Source organism: Carassius gibelio, chromosome B16 (genome assembly GCF_023724105.1).
Source record: "Carassius gibelio isolate Cgi1373 ecotype wild population from Czech Republic chromosome B16, carGib1.2-hapl.c, whole genome shotgun sequence".
NCBI lineage: Eukaryota > Metazoa > Chordata > Actinopteri > Cypriniformes > Cyprinidae > Carassius > Carassius gibelio.
Genome location: NC_068411.1, coordinates 16,299,867 through 16,311,051, shown reverse-complemented (window position 1 = coordinate 16,311,051; position 11,185 = coordinate 16,299,867). Strand labels below are relative to the sequence as shown.

The following is an 11,185-nucleotide window of genomic DNA, read 5'->3' as shown; positions in this document are numbered from 1 at the left end:
TGTGACACAGCAGTTATGAAGGCACTCTGACATGGTTCTCCTGTGGCTGTGAGACATTTGCAAAAAAACTAAAAAGATAGGGCTTTCTGCCCTTGTAGTCAATCACATTCAAAGTCAGTCATCTGTCTCTCTAGCTTTTTCTTCCCTCCTCCCCGGCCTGTTGCTGGGAGGGTGCAGAGAGACCCTCCCTCTTTTGTTTTGTCACTCCAACAGCACATAGCTGGGATAATACAACGGACCTGTCTTGCTTATTTATAGACAAGTAATGTTAAACAGTTGCTTTTAATAGTATGTCAACAGGCAGAGAATTGTAATTCATTTTTATTTTTTCATGGCTTTCTATTTTATTGTGCAAGTACACTTCTTATGATACAAAACATGCACAAATGTGACTTTCAAACAGTTTGCATGATGAATTACATGTGTTTTATTTATTTGCATACAAATATATCAAAATAAAAATAAATAGTTCACGCCCAAATTAAAATTCTATTATTATTTTTTCACCCTAATGTCATTCCAGGCTCCATCCTTCCATTTTCCAAACAGTCTGTCCTGTGTAGGGTCACGGAGATGCTAGAGCCCACCCAGCATTTTGGGTTAAAGGAAGGGAAACACCCTGAACAGATGGTCGTCCATTACAGAGCACACGGAAATAAGCCACACAGGCAGAACATTCAAACTCCACACAGTAAGGCCTTGTGATTTAGCTGGGACTCAAACCAGGCACCTTCTTGCTGTGAAAGTTAACACTGAGCCAGCATGCCACCCGAAGATAAAGCACCTGGTATCTACTAACCGAGCCAAACCCTGCTTAGCTTTTGAGATTAGATGAGATCCAGTATTCCAAACTCATCTTCTTTTCAATACACTTTTATTGTTTTTTTGTTTCTATTTATTTTATTTGTACACATCGATAGTTCATTGTGACCACAGCCTGTCAAGTTTCAAAAAGGACAGAAAAGCACTATAAATGTTGTCCGTGTGAGTCATGCACTATCTTCACCTCCTCTGCAGCTCTCAAAACAGATATGGTGCATGCTAGACATCAATAAAATCAAAGCTCACTGGTTTTCAAGAGTGACATCAAACCCGTAAAAGCATACAGTTTTGAAACAAATGAATAATGACAGAATTTTCATTTCTGAGAGTAATATTCCTTATGTGTAAGTAATATTTCTTCTATAAAGAAATACACTGCAAAAATCTAATCTCAACGTTGCTTTTTTAAGTCTTTTCAGATCCTGAACAGAATGGATGACATAAACTGAATAGAGCAAATCTCACTGGTTGTGTATGAAGTCACCCCAACCTTTATATGGTGCATTATTTTAAATTATGTCTAAAAGTGTATAGAGTGTACTCATTTAATCTCATAATGCACCTAAATAACAAATGGACAACCAATGTATACTCAATATCTAGCCGCTAGAGAATATCCTTGCAGAAAATGGCACTTCGAGCTCATTCAGATTTCAAATTTGCCCACTTAAAGGAATAGTTCACCCAAAAATGTTAAATGTTGTCATCATTTACTCACCATCATGTCGTTCCAAACCTCTGTAAGTTTTTTTTCATATGTTCATATTGTCATATTATTTTATACAAAATAATTTTGAAGAACCAAACAGGTCCCCATTGACATGAGAGTAAGTAAATTATGACAAATTGGAAATTGTTGGGTGAACTATCCCTTTAATATTCTTACATTTCTTCAGTTTTTCAGTGAATAGTGAATGATCATATAGGGGGCGATTTGTAATATAGCGACTGTTTAGTGTTACTTAAGTAGATCAGCCAAACACAACTACACAACAAAACAGCTCTCTAGCTTTACAGGCATCCATGCTTCGAGGTGATCAGAATTTAGCGTTTTAAACTGTGTCAGCAGTGGAAGTGCTAAAACCAAACCTCGATATCAATCCCTCAGAGTGATGGATGAAATATGGAAAGCGGAGCGCAGTTCTTTCCTTCATCTGTGTCACATGGGTTGTAGAATGGATAGAGCGGCTCTAGAACAGTCCCTATGTAGAATGAGAAGAGTGGCATCATAGTGACAGCATTGTAGAAAGAAACCTCCTCTTTATCACAGTCCAGGAAGATGCCAATGCGGATGGGGAGGGTGTATGAGAGCACCTTTGTGGGCTTTGGGTGGGTGCAGGCTGTGATCGAGCCATTTCTGAGAGACAGTGTCCACAGTCCGTTTAACGTTGAGGAAGAGTCCATCTCTCCCCGGGGGATGTCTGCTCTGGCCACACCCACTCGCCAGGCGGTCTTGCCTTTCACCTCCACCTCCCAGTAATGACGGCCATGAGTGAAGGCCTCTGAACCCATCACGCAGTAATAGAAGTGGAAGCGCTTCGGGTTCCTTTCATCTGGGTTCTCGTTAGGCAGCACCTTGTCTTCCTCGAAACTCACTGAATTTTTCTCAGCAGAGAGGGTTAGGTAGGGATGCGCTGTTTCAGGGTCAAAAGTCAACGTGGATATGTCTGTGTATGCAGATAAGTTATTCAGAAATTATTTACATCAGACTAATAAGTAATCTGTGTATTTTTAAAGGTGCTGTACGTAGGTTTTTGATTCTAATAAAGCATAAAAATACACATTTTAGCCCTGCCAAAAAACAAACAAACAAAAAAACTATAGAAACCTTTAAAGAAATTTTAATGGTTTTCACTACAGTATTACATACTATCAACTTTTAACTTCAGCTTTTTTGGGACACATTACATTAGGATTTAATGGTTTTAACAAGCCACCAATAGAAGGTGACCAATAGCAGAAACATTACAGTTTCCATTAAAACCAATAAAAGTCCCATTATAACAAGTAAAACCACTTCTGTGATGTGTTTCTATTTTATTTTTTAGCAGGGATTTACAGTACTAAGCTATAGTGGTGGTGTTTTGTTTGTGAAATGAAATATTCTTGTACTCTTTCTGAAATTAACTGAATACTCTACTGAATAAACCATTGATTTGAGTTTGAATGACTTGAATGGAATAAAATAGTTCACAATACTTATAGATCATTTGATAGTAACAACATGGCGGACATGAAACTGAATTATAAAATTGAATTATAAAATTATAAATAGAGTATTCTTTTTTAACAGTTGCAAAGAAAGTTTAAATTAAAAACTGTTGTACCTCCTCAGTATGCAAGTGGTTGGTCGCACTGAATGTTTAAATTACTTCATTTAATATCTCATAGCACAAATCTTCCAACAAGTGGCAATGTAACCTGCAGAAATAGTGACTTGATCATTGATAAAAAGATTTAAAAGGTTTGAGTACCTGGCATGAACCTAACCACCACCTCATAGTGAGAATTAAAATAGTTCAGATTTTTTTTAGTACATAATAAAATGATATAAATTAAAATGTAGTCTTAGTACTTGGGTAGAGGGATGTTTTCATGTGTTTCCAGATCCGATACTGAATGGGCCCCACAAACTGACCAAAGACAATTTCGCTGTCTATTGGGGGAGGACGAATGAAATTCACCTCACATCTAATGAAGATAAACAGAGCCAGAACAGAGGTAGATGGTGAACAGAATGAGAAAAAATAACAACAGTGATTAAGATTATATGAGAATTAGAGACCAAGTGAGAAAGAATCAATAAAAAAGAAACTTGCCTTTTCAGAAGCTCTTTGATTTCCTAAATGGATTGAAAAATATAGTGTTTAGAGCAAGAATGTTCAGATTTCAAACACGTTTCACTGCCTGATTGCAGCAGTCAGCTCTTCAGATTCCTCACTCAGGCACTTGATCTGAACAGTGTCAAATGGCATCTAGCATGTTCTGTGGGTGTCTACTGCATGACTTAGTATTTTACAGTACATATGTGATGCAGTCAGAGTAGATGATTTCATTACAGTGGAATGCACAATAATAAAAAAACGTTATTTTAATTAGACAGCCCATAGAGCATAAGGATTTATTTCTCTCCCAGTGCAGGTCACTACACTACTTAAGGCCTAAATATAAAGATTTCATTGCTTAGTTAAACTGTTAGTTTATACAACTTAAAATGGAAATCCACCTTCAAAAGTTTAGGGCTGTCATCTTCCCGCAGTTTGCAGTTCAGCGTCTCGATGGCTTTCTCTAGATCTCTACTCTGCATGCCAATCTTTTTCTCTCTCTCTTTTAAGATCTTCACTCGTCTGTCCCTTTCCTTCCTTAGCCGCTCCAGATCCGTCTCTTCCTCCTCATCCAGGAAACGATGGAGGTTTTGGAACTCTGCTCGGATTTCACGCTCTATCTCTTCAAATCTGTTCTGTGAAAGAGCGGAAAAGGGGGACATTAATGACTTAATGGGAAACATGAAGGAAGAGAGACTAATAACATAAAAGACAAATAACTTCTGGAAAAAATGGGCAGGCTGAGATTAGCTTTCTAATGAAGTTATTATTCATATTTAATACCAGAAATTGTTCATTAGGAGTTTTAGATACTGTAGATTTGTAGGTTTTGTAGAACCTATGCCAAATGCCACATTAAAGGGAAGATTTACATCAAGAGTTGTTTATATATTAATGTCAACCATTTCTGAACAGGCCATATAAATAAATGTTTTAAAATACCGGGGGTCTGAAGAAAATTTCAGAAAAAAAAAAAAAAAAGAACTTTCTGTATATTTTTGCAAGGGGTGATCACATACCATATGACCTCTATCATATTTTTGTTTTATTTTTCCATTTCATCAAATACCACATCACCTCTGTCATATTTTTTATTTATTTTTCCATTTCAGCCACTTAGTGACATTAAAAGACCATTAAATATTATCAAGGTAAATCAGGCAGTACCTCGACCTCCAGTGCGTCCACAAAAGCCTCTTTCTCAGCCTCATAACATTCATCAATTTCATGTTTGATCTTCTTAATTGCCTGGATAAGCTTCTCCTGAAACACACATGGGCACAAACGGTCTCACTTAAGAATCAGGCTGATTAGATTATGAACAGTTTGCATAGTCCTAAACAACAGATTTTCTTTGTATTCATTAGAAAGAATCCAAACATCACAAACTCTCGTCCCACTTGGAACCTTCTAGAAAATAAAAACCACTCACACTGTGTGTTTCACCTTGCCGTGACATACGAAGGTGACATTTTATTCCTACCTTTTGGGCACCGAGGAGAGAGTTGTTAAAGTTGTTGTTTGTGTCCTTCATGTGATTTGTGTGCATTCCAGTTTATCTTGTCAGAACAAAGCAGGCAGAACTCTGGTATCTCACATGTGAGAGAGAGAGGGGTTAAATCAAACTGACTGATAGGTGTGTATAAACACTCACAGACAGAGAACGAGAGAGAGAGAAAGAGAGATAGAGAGGAGGGAAGGACAAAGGCAATATGAGGGCAATATATCAAAGAAGGGCGACAGACTGATTGGTTCAGAGGCTGGAGGTGACCAACACATTCGACTGATCTAAAACAGTTACATTAAAAATAAATACAATGTTATATGGTTTTGACTTTACATAATAGGATGTCAGCACAGGAGAAGAAAAGCAAAGGGGGGAATTGTGGGGTCCACAGCTGTCTCGCTGCACCACACGAGCGATTTATGGAAGTTAGGGAAGAGATATTCTATTTCTGTCTGCAACAAGAGCTAACGTCAGAGAACACAGGCAGACTATTACAGGCAGCAAGACAGATAGTAGGGCTGGAGAGGGGCTTATATTTCACTCTAAGGGGTCTGATACAAGGATTTTGTCTGTATGTGTGTGTGTGTGTGAGCACAAATGATATATAAGAGCTGATAAAGAGAGACTATGTGCCTGTGTTGTATGTGCAAACAGAGGAAGCTTATGTTTCATAAAGAGCAGTCTGTCAGGCAAAGATTTTTTGAATATTTCTGTGAAATAGTCGAGGGCAGAGTTGTATGCCAAGAAAAAAAAATCCTTTGTGGAATACGTCACCTCTTTCTCTTTCTCTCTCTCTCTCTCTCTGTGTGAGAAACTGCTCAGCCAAGGGAATGTATTATTCATGGACCTGTCCTGAGTGTCTGACTGCTGAGATGCAGATTCGGTAAAAGGGAAAGTGCAATCATATTTAAAACACAGTCATATACAGCACATAAAAATGCACTTTTAAGACACTTCAGAATGGTGGAATCTTTTTTTTTTTTATTCTTTGAGACCCAATATATTTCCCTTTAGGAATTCTACTGAAATGACGACACAGGAGTTTGTTGTTAAATATTTTTATTGGGCTAAAAGAAAGTAGGCCTAAGAGTGTCAGTAATTTATCAGTATTTATCAATATTTTGAATGTCATATTTATAATGAACTATGTGTTCTCCAATTAAATCAACGTTATTGGGGCGTACAGTTAAATAAAAATGATGTGAAGGTTATTGAGGCCCCCTAGTGGATAGTGGACACCGACCCAAATTTTAGTTTGGTTTTAAACTTTCATTTATACAATTCATTACACGTATATAATTTATTTTAATGCCATTATATTTTTTATCTGAATCGTACTTTATATATATATATATATATATATATATATATATATATATATATATATATATATATATATATATATATATATATATATATATATATATATATATATATATACAATTTGTTATTTTTAAATTGCATGTTCTTTGACGATGGATGATCGAAAAAAGAAATAACTCAAGGATACTCACGTAATATGGGTAACTTTGAAATCATCATATATTTAGAAATACATTTCTAGTTGAAAATTGACTGATGATGACTCCAAAATCCGTTTCCTGTGCGTATTTCGTTGAAAGCGGAAGTAAACAAAGAGCACATCGCGGTTCTGCAATGTACCTGACATGTGTGAGGTTATGTGTTTATTGCCTTTGTTAAATGTTCTGTAGTTTTGTTTGAAATATATATATATAGATTATTATATTGTCATTATCTCATTTGTGGATTCTGACTTGTTTGCATTACTCGACAAATACATAATTAGTTTATTCTTTAGCTTGCTGAACATGTAGCTTTAGCATTACTAGCATAGAAGCAGTTCTTTCTTAATCTGTTTGAGTGTCTTATATCATTCTGAACGAACATAGACATTAACATTTGGAGGAAAACAGTACAGTTTCGATCTCAAACCCATATAAACTAACGTTAATAAAAATTATTTAACAAACGACGTTAAATATTCGTTTAAGTATCAGAAATGAACGGGCAAGCTGAAGTAGAGGTGGATTACAAGAGAAAATACAAAAATCTCAAACGCAAATTAAAGTTTCTGGTATATGTGAGTATCTATTTTTTCAATGATAATATGTTATTCATTATTTCAGACTGTTGTTAACCCTCTGGCTTCATTTTCTGTTCAGGAGCAAGAGTGTTTTCAGGAAGAGCTGAGAAGAGCTCAGAGGAAACTATTAAAAGTTTCTAGAGACAAAAGGTAGAACCTGTAGTCTTGTTATCAGAGTTATCAAATGCCTTCCTTCTGCTTGACCTACATGCACATAATGAACAATTTTGTTTGTGTCAGTTTTCTGTTGGACAGACTTTTGCAGTATGAACGGGTGGATGAAGAGTCTTCCGGTAGGTCTCTAATGAAAACGCTCGTCTGCAAACCTCTAGGAATCTTCAAGAAGTTTTCTGTGCTAAGATTGTTTTCGTTTTCAGATTCTGATGCAACTGTTTCCTCCGACAGTGATGGAGAAGGAGCCAGAGAGAGAGACAGGGAAGCAGGGAAGAAGTGAGTTTGCAACAAATAGATGTTTTTGTGGATTTGACCGGTTTTCTTGAGCGCAAAATTAACAAATTAGAATGATTTCTGGATCATGTGACACTGAAGACTAGAGTAATGATGTCGAAAATTCAGTTTTGCCATCACAGGAATATGTAGCATTTTAAAATACATTTAAATTAGGGCTGTCAAATGATTAATCGTGATTAATCACATCCAAAATAAATGTTTTTGTTTACATAATATATGTGTTTATGGTGAATATTTATTACATAAATACACAAACATCCATGTCTATATTTAAGACGAATATGCTATGTTCATGTATTCAATATATTCAAATATAATATAAAAATATGAATGTAAATATATGTAAATATTTTCATGCACATAATAAATATACACAGTACACACATATATATATTATGTAAACGAAAAATTATTGTGGATGTGATTAATCACAAATAATCATTTGACAGCTCTAATTTAAATGGAAAACATTTATTTGAAGTTGTAATAATATTTTATAATGCTACTCTATTTACTGTGTTTTTGGCCAAATAAATGCAGCCTGGGTGAGCATAAGTGGTGTTTTAAAAAAGAAAAATTAATAATAGGTTTTACAGACCAAGTATAGAGACTTTTCATGGGCTGTTGAATAAACATTTTAATGCATGTGTGCCTTTTGAATTTTGACAGTCAGAATTACAAAAAAAAATGCATTATTTTTGTAGTGCAAATTAACTAAAATGGCCAGTTATAAGCTGCTTAAAAGTAATGAGCATCTGACTGGAAAAGATTTGTGAAAGTGAAAAATTGTAAATCCACAAACTTTATAGAACATAGTAACTCATAGGCAGTGACAGATAATGTAATTTTGAAAAGTTCGGAATAAATTAGGAATGCAAAATGTTAATTCACTTAAAAAAAAAAAAGACTCAACTAAAATAACAAATTAGTCTGAAATGTTGCTTGTTGCTGAATTAAATTACATTTGAGACAGGTCTGGCCACTTTCTGTTTTGCTTTTTTCCAAGTTTTATCAAGATAACGTGCTTTGTTTTTTTTTTATTAGTATAGCTCTGTGTCTTCAATACATTTATTTTTTTTTTTCAGAAGGAGGAGTCCTGGGGTTCCTCCCGTCCCGTCGTCCTCATCTCCTCACCTCTCACTCCTGTCCCGCTCTGGTGCGGTTCCTCTCCAGTCATCTGCTCCAGCACAGTATCTCAACACTGTGAGTACACCACACCTCCATTCATACTCGCTCCATACGTCTCATACTGCACTCATGTTTTTCAGTTACTCACATTGTTTTTGTCACCAGTTAATTTGTCATTTTATTCATTTTCTCTCTTTTTGTCTTTGTATCACCTCACCTGGTTTATATGGACTTCACACACATCACTCTGGGTACTGTGTGTGTATGTGTGTGGGAATGACTGTTACTCTTTGGTGGCCCTGTGTGTGTGATTCTGGGTGAGCAGTTACCCTTCCCTCCTGAGTATTTGGCTCCCTCTGCTGAGCGAGTGAAGAAAGAGAGAAAAACAAAACTGGCCAAACACAGGAAAGACGGTTCAGGGAAGGTGAGAGAGGGACAGAGAGGTTGACTATGGAAACACAATGGCCTAGATTCATGCGGCCTTTATTGCTACACTGTTTGTCATGTCTTGTAGTAATCGTACGGTTACAGTAACACACTTCCCTTCATACATTTTAGTTACATGTGTTACTGAAATGTAGTCTAACAGACTTTTCTCTGCTTGTCCCTCGTATTCAGGTGGTTGGCCCACTCACGTCCAGTTACCCTGCAGGCAGTGGTGCAGCTGGGGGTGCGAGTGGGCCGTTCAGCTGGGTACCACAGCAGATGCTGAGTGAGGATGCAGCCGAGGAGGAGGGGGATAGTGAAGGAGAGAGTGACCGCGGAGAGGAGGAGAGGGGAGAGGGGGATGAGGCAGAGCTGGTTATTGACATACCCAATGAGTGAAGGTAATAGACCAATACAGGCAATACTCTGTGAGCATTTAACAGGAGCAAAACAGAAATATTAAAATAACGCTTTTTTTTAAATGTATTATAAAATGTTATTAATTTTTGTGATGCCAAAGCTGAATTTACCCATTTATTACTCAGTCTGAAGTGTCACATGATCCTTCAAAAATTATTCTAATAGGCTGATTTGTTGCTCAATATTTATTTTACATTTTTTAATTGTTTCCAATGTTGAAAACAATTGTGGTGGTTGATATTTTGGTGGAAACTATGATAGATTTGAATAGACAAGTTCAAAAGAAAATGTATTTGAAATAGAAATATTTTATAATAATGTAAAATACATCCTTGCTCAATAAATGTATTATTATTATTGTTATTTTAAATAAAACAATCTTAAACTGTTGAACAGTAGTATATAGTAGTATATAGCTTTGTTAAATGGTAAAGATGACTTTTGTAGTTTTGAAGTTTTAATAAGAATGCATTGAAAACTACAGATGCTTTGCTTTATTCCTTTCTTTATGGAGTTATAATAATAGTTTCCTTTTGAAAAGAAAAAAAAACAGCTTAAAGAAAACTTACCATTTAATAAAAATACTATTTTCTTTCTAGCAAATATAAAAATACATGGCTAATATATGAATTGATAATTTTATTTGTGGTGGGGCTGGTGAAAGTGTTGGCAGGACAACCCAAAATATTTGTTATAGTTGAGCCCTGTTTTGTGAACCTGTTCTGCACACCTTACTTAAACATATTATTAGATCATTCAGACTCTTCCAGATAGGTAGGTGCTCCATTTATCCTGTGTGGGAAATTGGAGATTGACCAAGTGAAAAGGATTTTGTGATTCGTCATTAAGAAAATTAGATCTGCGTTTTGTCGGCGTTTGGGTTTATAACAGATTGGGTTACAAAAAAACTTCTGACTCATCGTAGATATTGGATAGGCTTATTCTTTAAAGACTGCTGAGCTGCAATGTATTACCTGTAAGTGTGCCATAACTGTATAGTTGCGCGACAGGATTTAGACAATAAGAACAGGGGGAAGAGAGTGAGTGAGCAGAACAAATAGAGAAAAACACCCTGAGATTGAGAGAGCCACACCCAGTTTACCCAGGAGCACATCAACACTAGTCCAGGCAAGTTGCTGTGGGATTATAAAACACAAACACACACACACCAGCTAAACATGAACTAGACACGACAATTCCTCTAACAGTTTATAACCAGGAGTATTTATGTCTATAATAAAAGATATGAAATTAATGCAATTAAAGTCTCTGTCTTTCTTTCCACAGGTGCCAAAAGAAACTGCAAGCAAAACACTTTTCAAAATCATTCGTGTTTAATGTATTTTTAATGTCCTTTTTATTAAATATTTAAAATGTTCTCCTGTGTGTCTATCTGTACTTTGTTGAGTAATGTTTGAGTCAAAACACCAACACCTGTTTTTTGATGCACCACCTCTGATTTGAGGAATTCCAAGTTCATGA

At 35.9% G+C, this 11,185-nt stretch overlaps 2 protein-coding genes across 6 annotated transcripts; one reads left to right on the top strand and one right to left on the bottom strand.

Annotated features, from left to right (window-relative positions):
* Positions 1-25: 25 nt before the first annotated feature.
* Positions 26-5,384, bottom strand: LOC127974499 (zinc-binding protein A33-like). Of its 2 annotated transcripts, none has more exons than XM_052577835.1 (6): positions 5,131-5,384; positions 4,815-4,910; positions 4,049-4,277; positions 3,642-3,664; positions 3,398-3,513; positions 26-2,489 (listed from the first exon to the last, which is right to left on the bottom strand). In XM_052577835.1, exons 2-6 carry the CDS (start codon positions 4,874-4,876, stop codon positions 1,927-1,929), a joined length of 993 nt encoding a protein of 330 aa, XP_052433795.1. In that variant the 5' UTR covers positions 4,877-4,910; positions 5,131-5,384; the 3' UTR covers positions 26-1,926. The 2 variants fall into 2 exon arrangements, with proteins under 2 accessions (XP_052433795.1, XP_052433794.1); XM_052577834.1 differs by having other exon boundaries at positions 27-2,489; positions 4,049-4,282; positions 5,131-5,380.
* Positions 5,385-6,751: 1,367 nt separating this feature from the next.
* On the top strand, positions 6,752-11,081 carry LOC127975394 (INO80 complex subunit E-like). Of its 4 annotated transcripts, XM_052579434.1 has the most exons (9): positions 6,757-6,825; positions 7,167-7,255; positions 7,338-7,408; positions 7,499-7,551; positions 7,636-7,708; positions 8,815-8,932; positions 9,183-9,281; positions 9,476-9,684; positions 10,991-11,081. In XM_052579434.1, the coding sequence occupies exons 1-8, from the start codon at positions 6,822-6,824 to the stop codon at positions 9,680-9,682; spliced, it is 714 nt and encodes a 237-aa protein (XP_052435394.1). In that variant the 5' UTR covers positions 6,757-6,821; the 3' UTR covers positions 9,683-9,684; positions 10,991-11,081. The 4 variants fall into 4 exon arrangements, with proteins under 4 accessions (XP_052435396.1, XP_052435394.1, XP_052435395.1 ...); XM_052579436.1 differs by lacking the exon at positions 9,183-9,281 and having other exon boundaries at positions 6,752-6,825; XM_052579435.1 differs by having other exon boundaries at positions 6,775-7,255.
* Positions 11,082-11,185: the final 104 nt, after the last annotated feature.

Excerpts from the sequence above, each read along its gene's own strand:
- LOC127974499 (XM_052577834.1), bottom strand. The coding sequence starts at position 5,196 with ATGCACACAAATCACATGAAGGACACAAACAACAACTTTAACAACTCT. Across the intron at positions 4,911-5,130 it reads CTCTCCTCGGTGCCCAAAAG|GAGAAGCTTATCCAGGCAAT; the intron begins GTAGGAATAAAA and ends TGTGTGTTTCAG. Across the intron at positions 3,514-3,641 it reads ATCAAAGAGCTTCTGAAAAG|ATGTGAGGTGAATTTCATTC; the intron begins GCAAGTTTCTTT and ends TATCTTCATTAG.
- LOC127975394 (XM_052579434.1), top strand. Across the intron at positions 7,709-8,814 it reads GACAGGGAAGCAGGGAAGAA|AAGGAGGAGTCCTGGGGTTC; the intron begins GTGAGTTTGCAA and ends TTTTTTTTTCAG. Across the intron at positions 8,933-9,182 it reads CAGCACAGTATCTCAACACT|TTACCCTTCCCTCCTGAGTA; the intron begins GTGAGTACACCA and ends CTGGGTGAGCAG.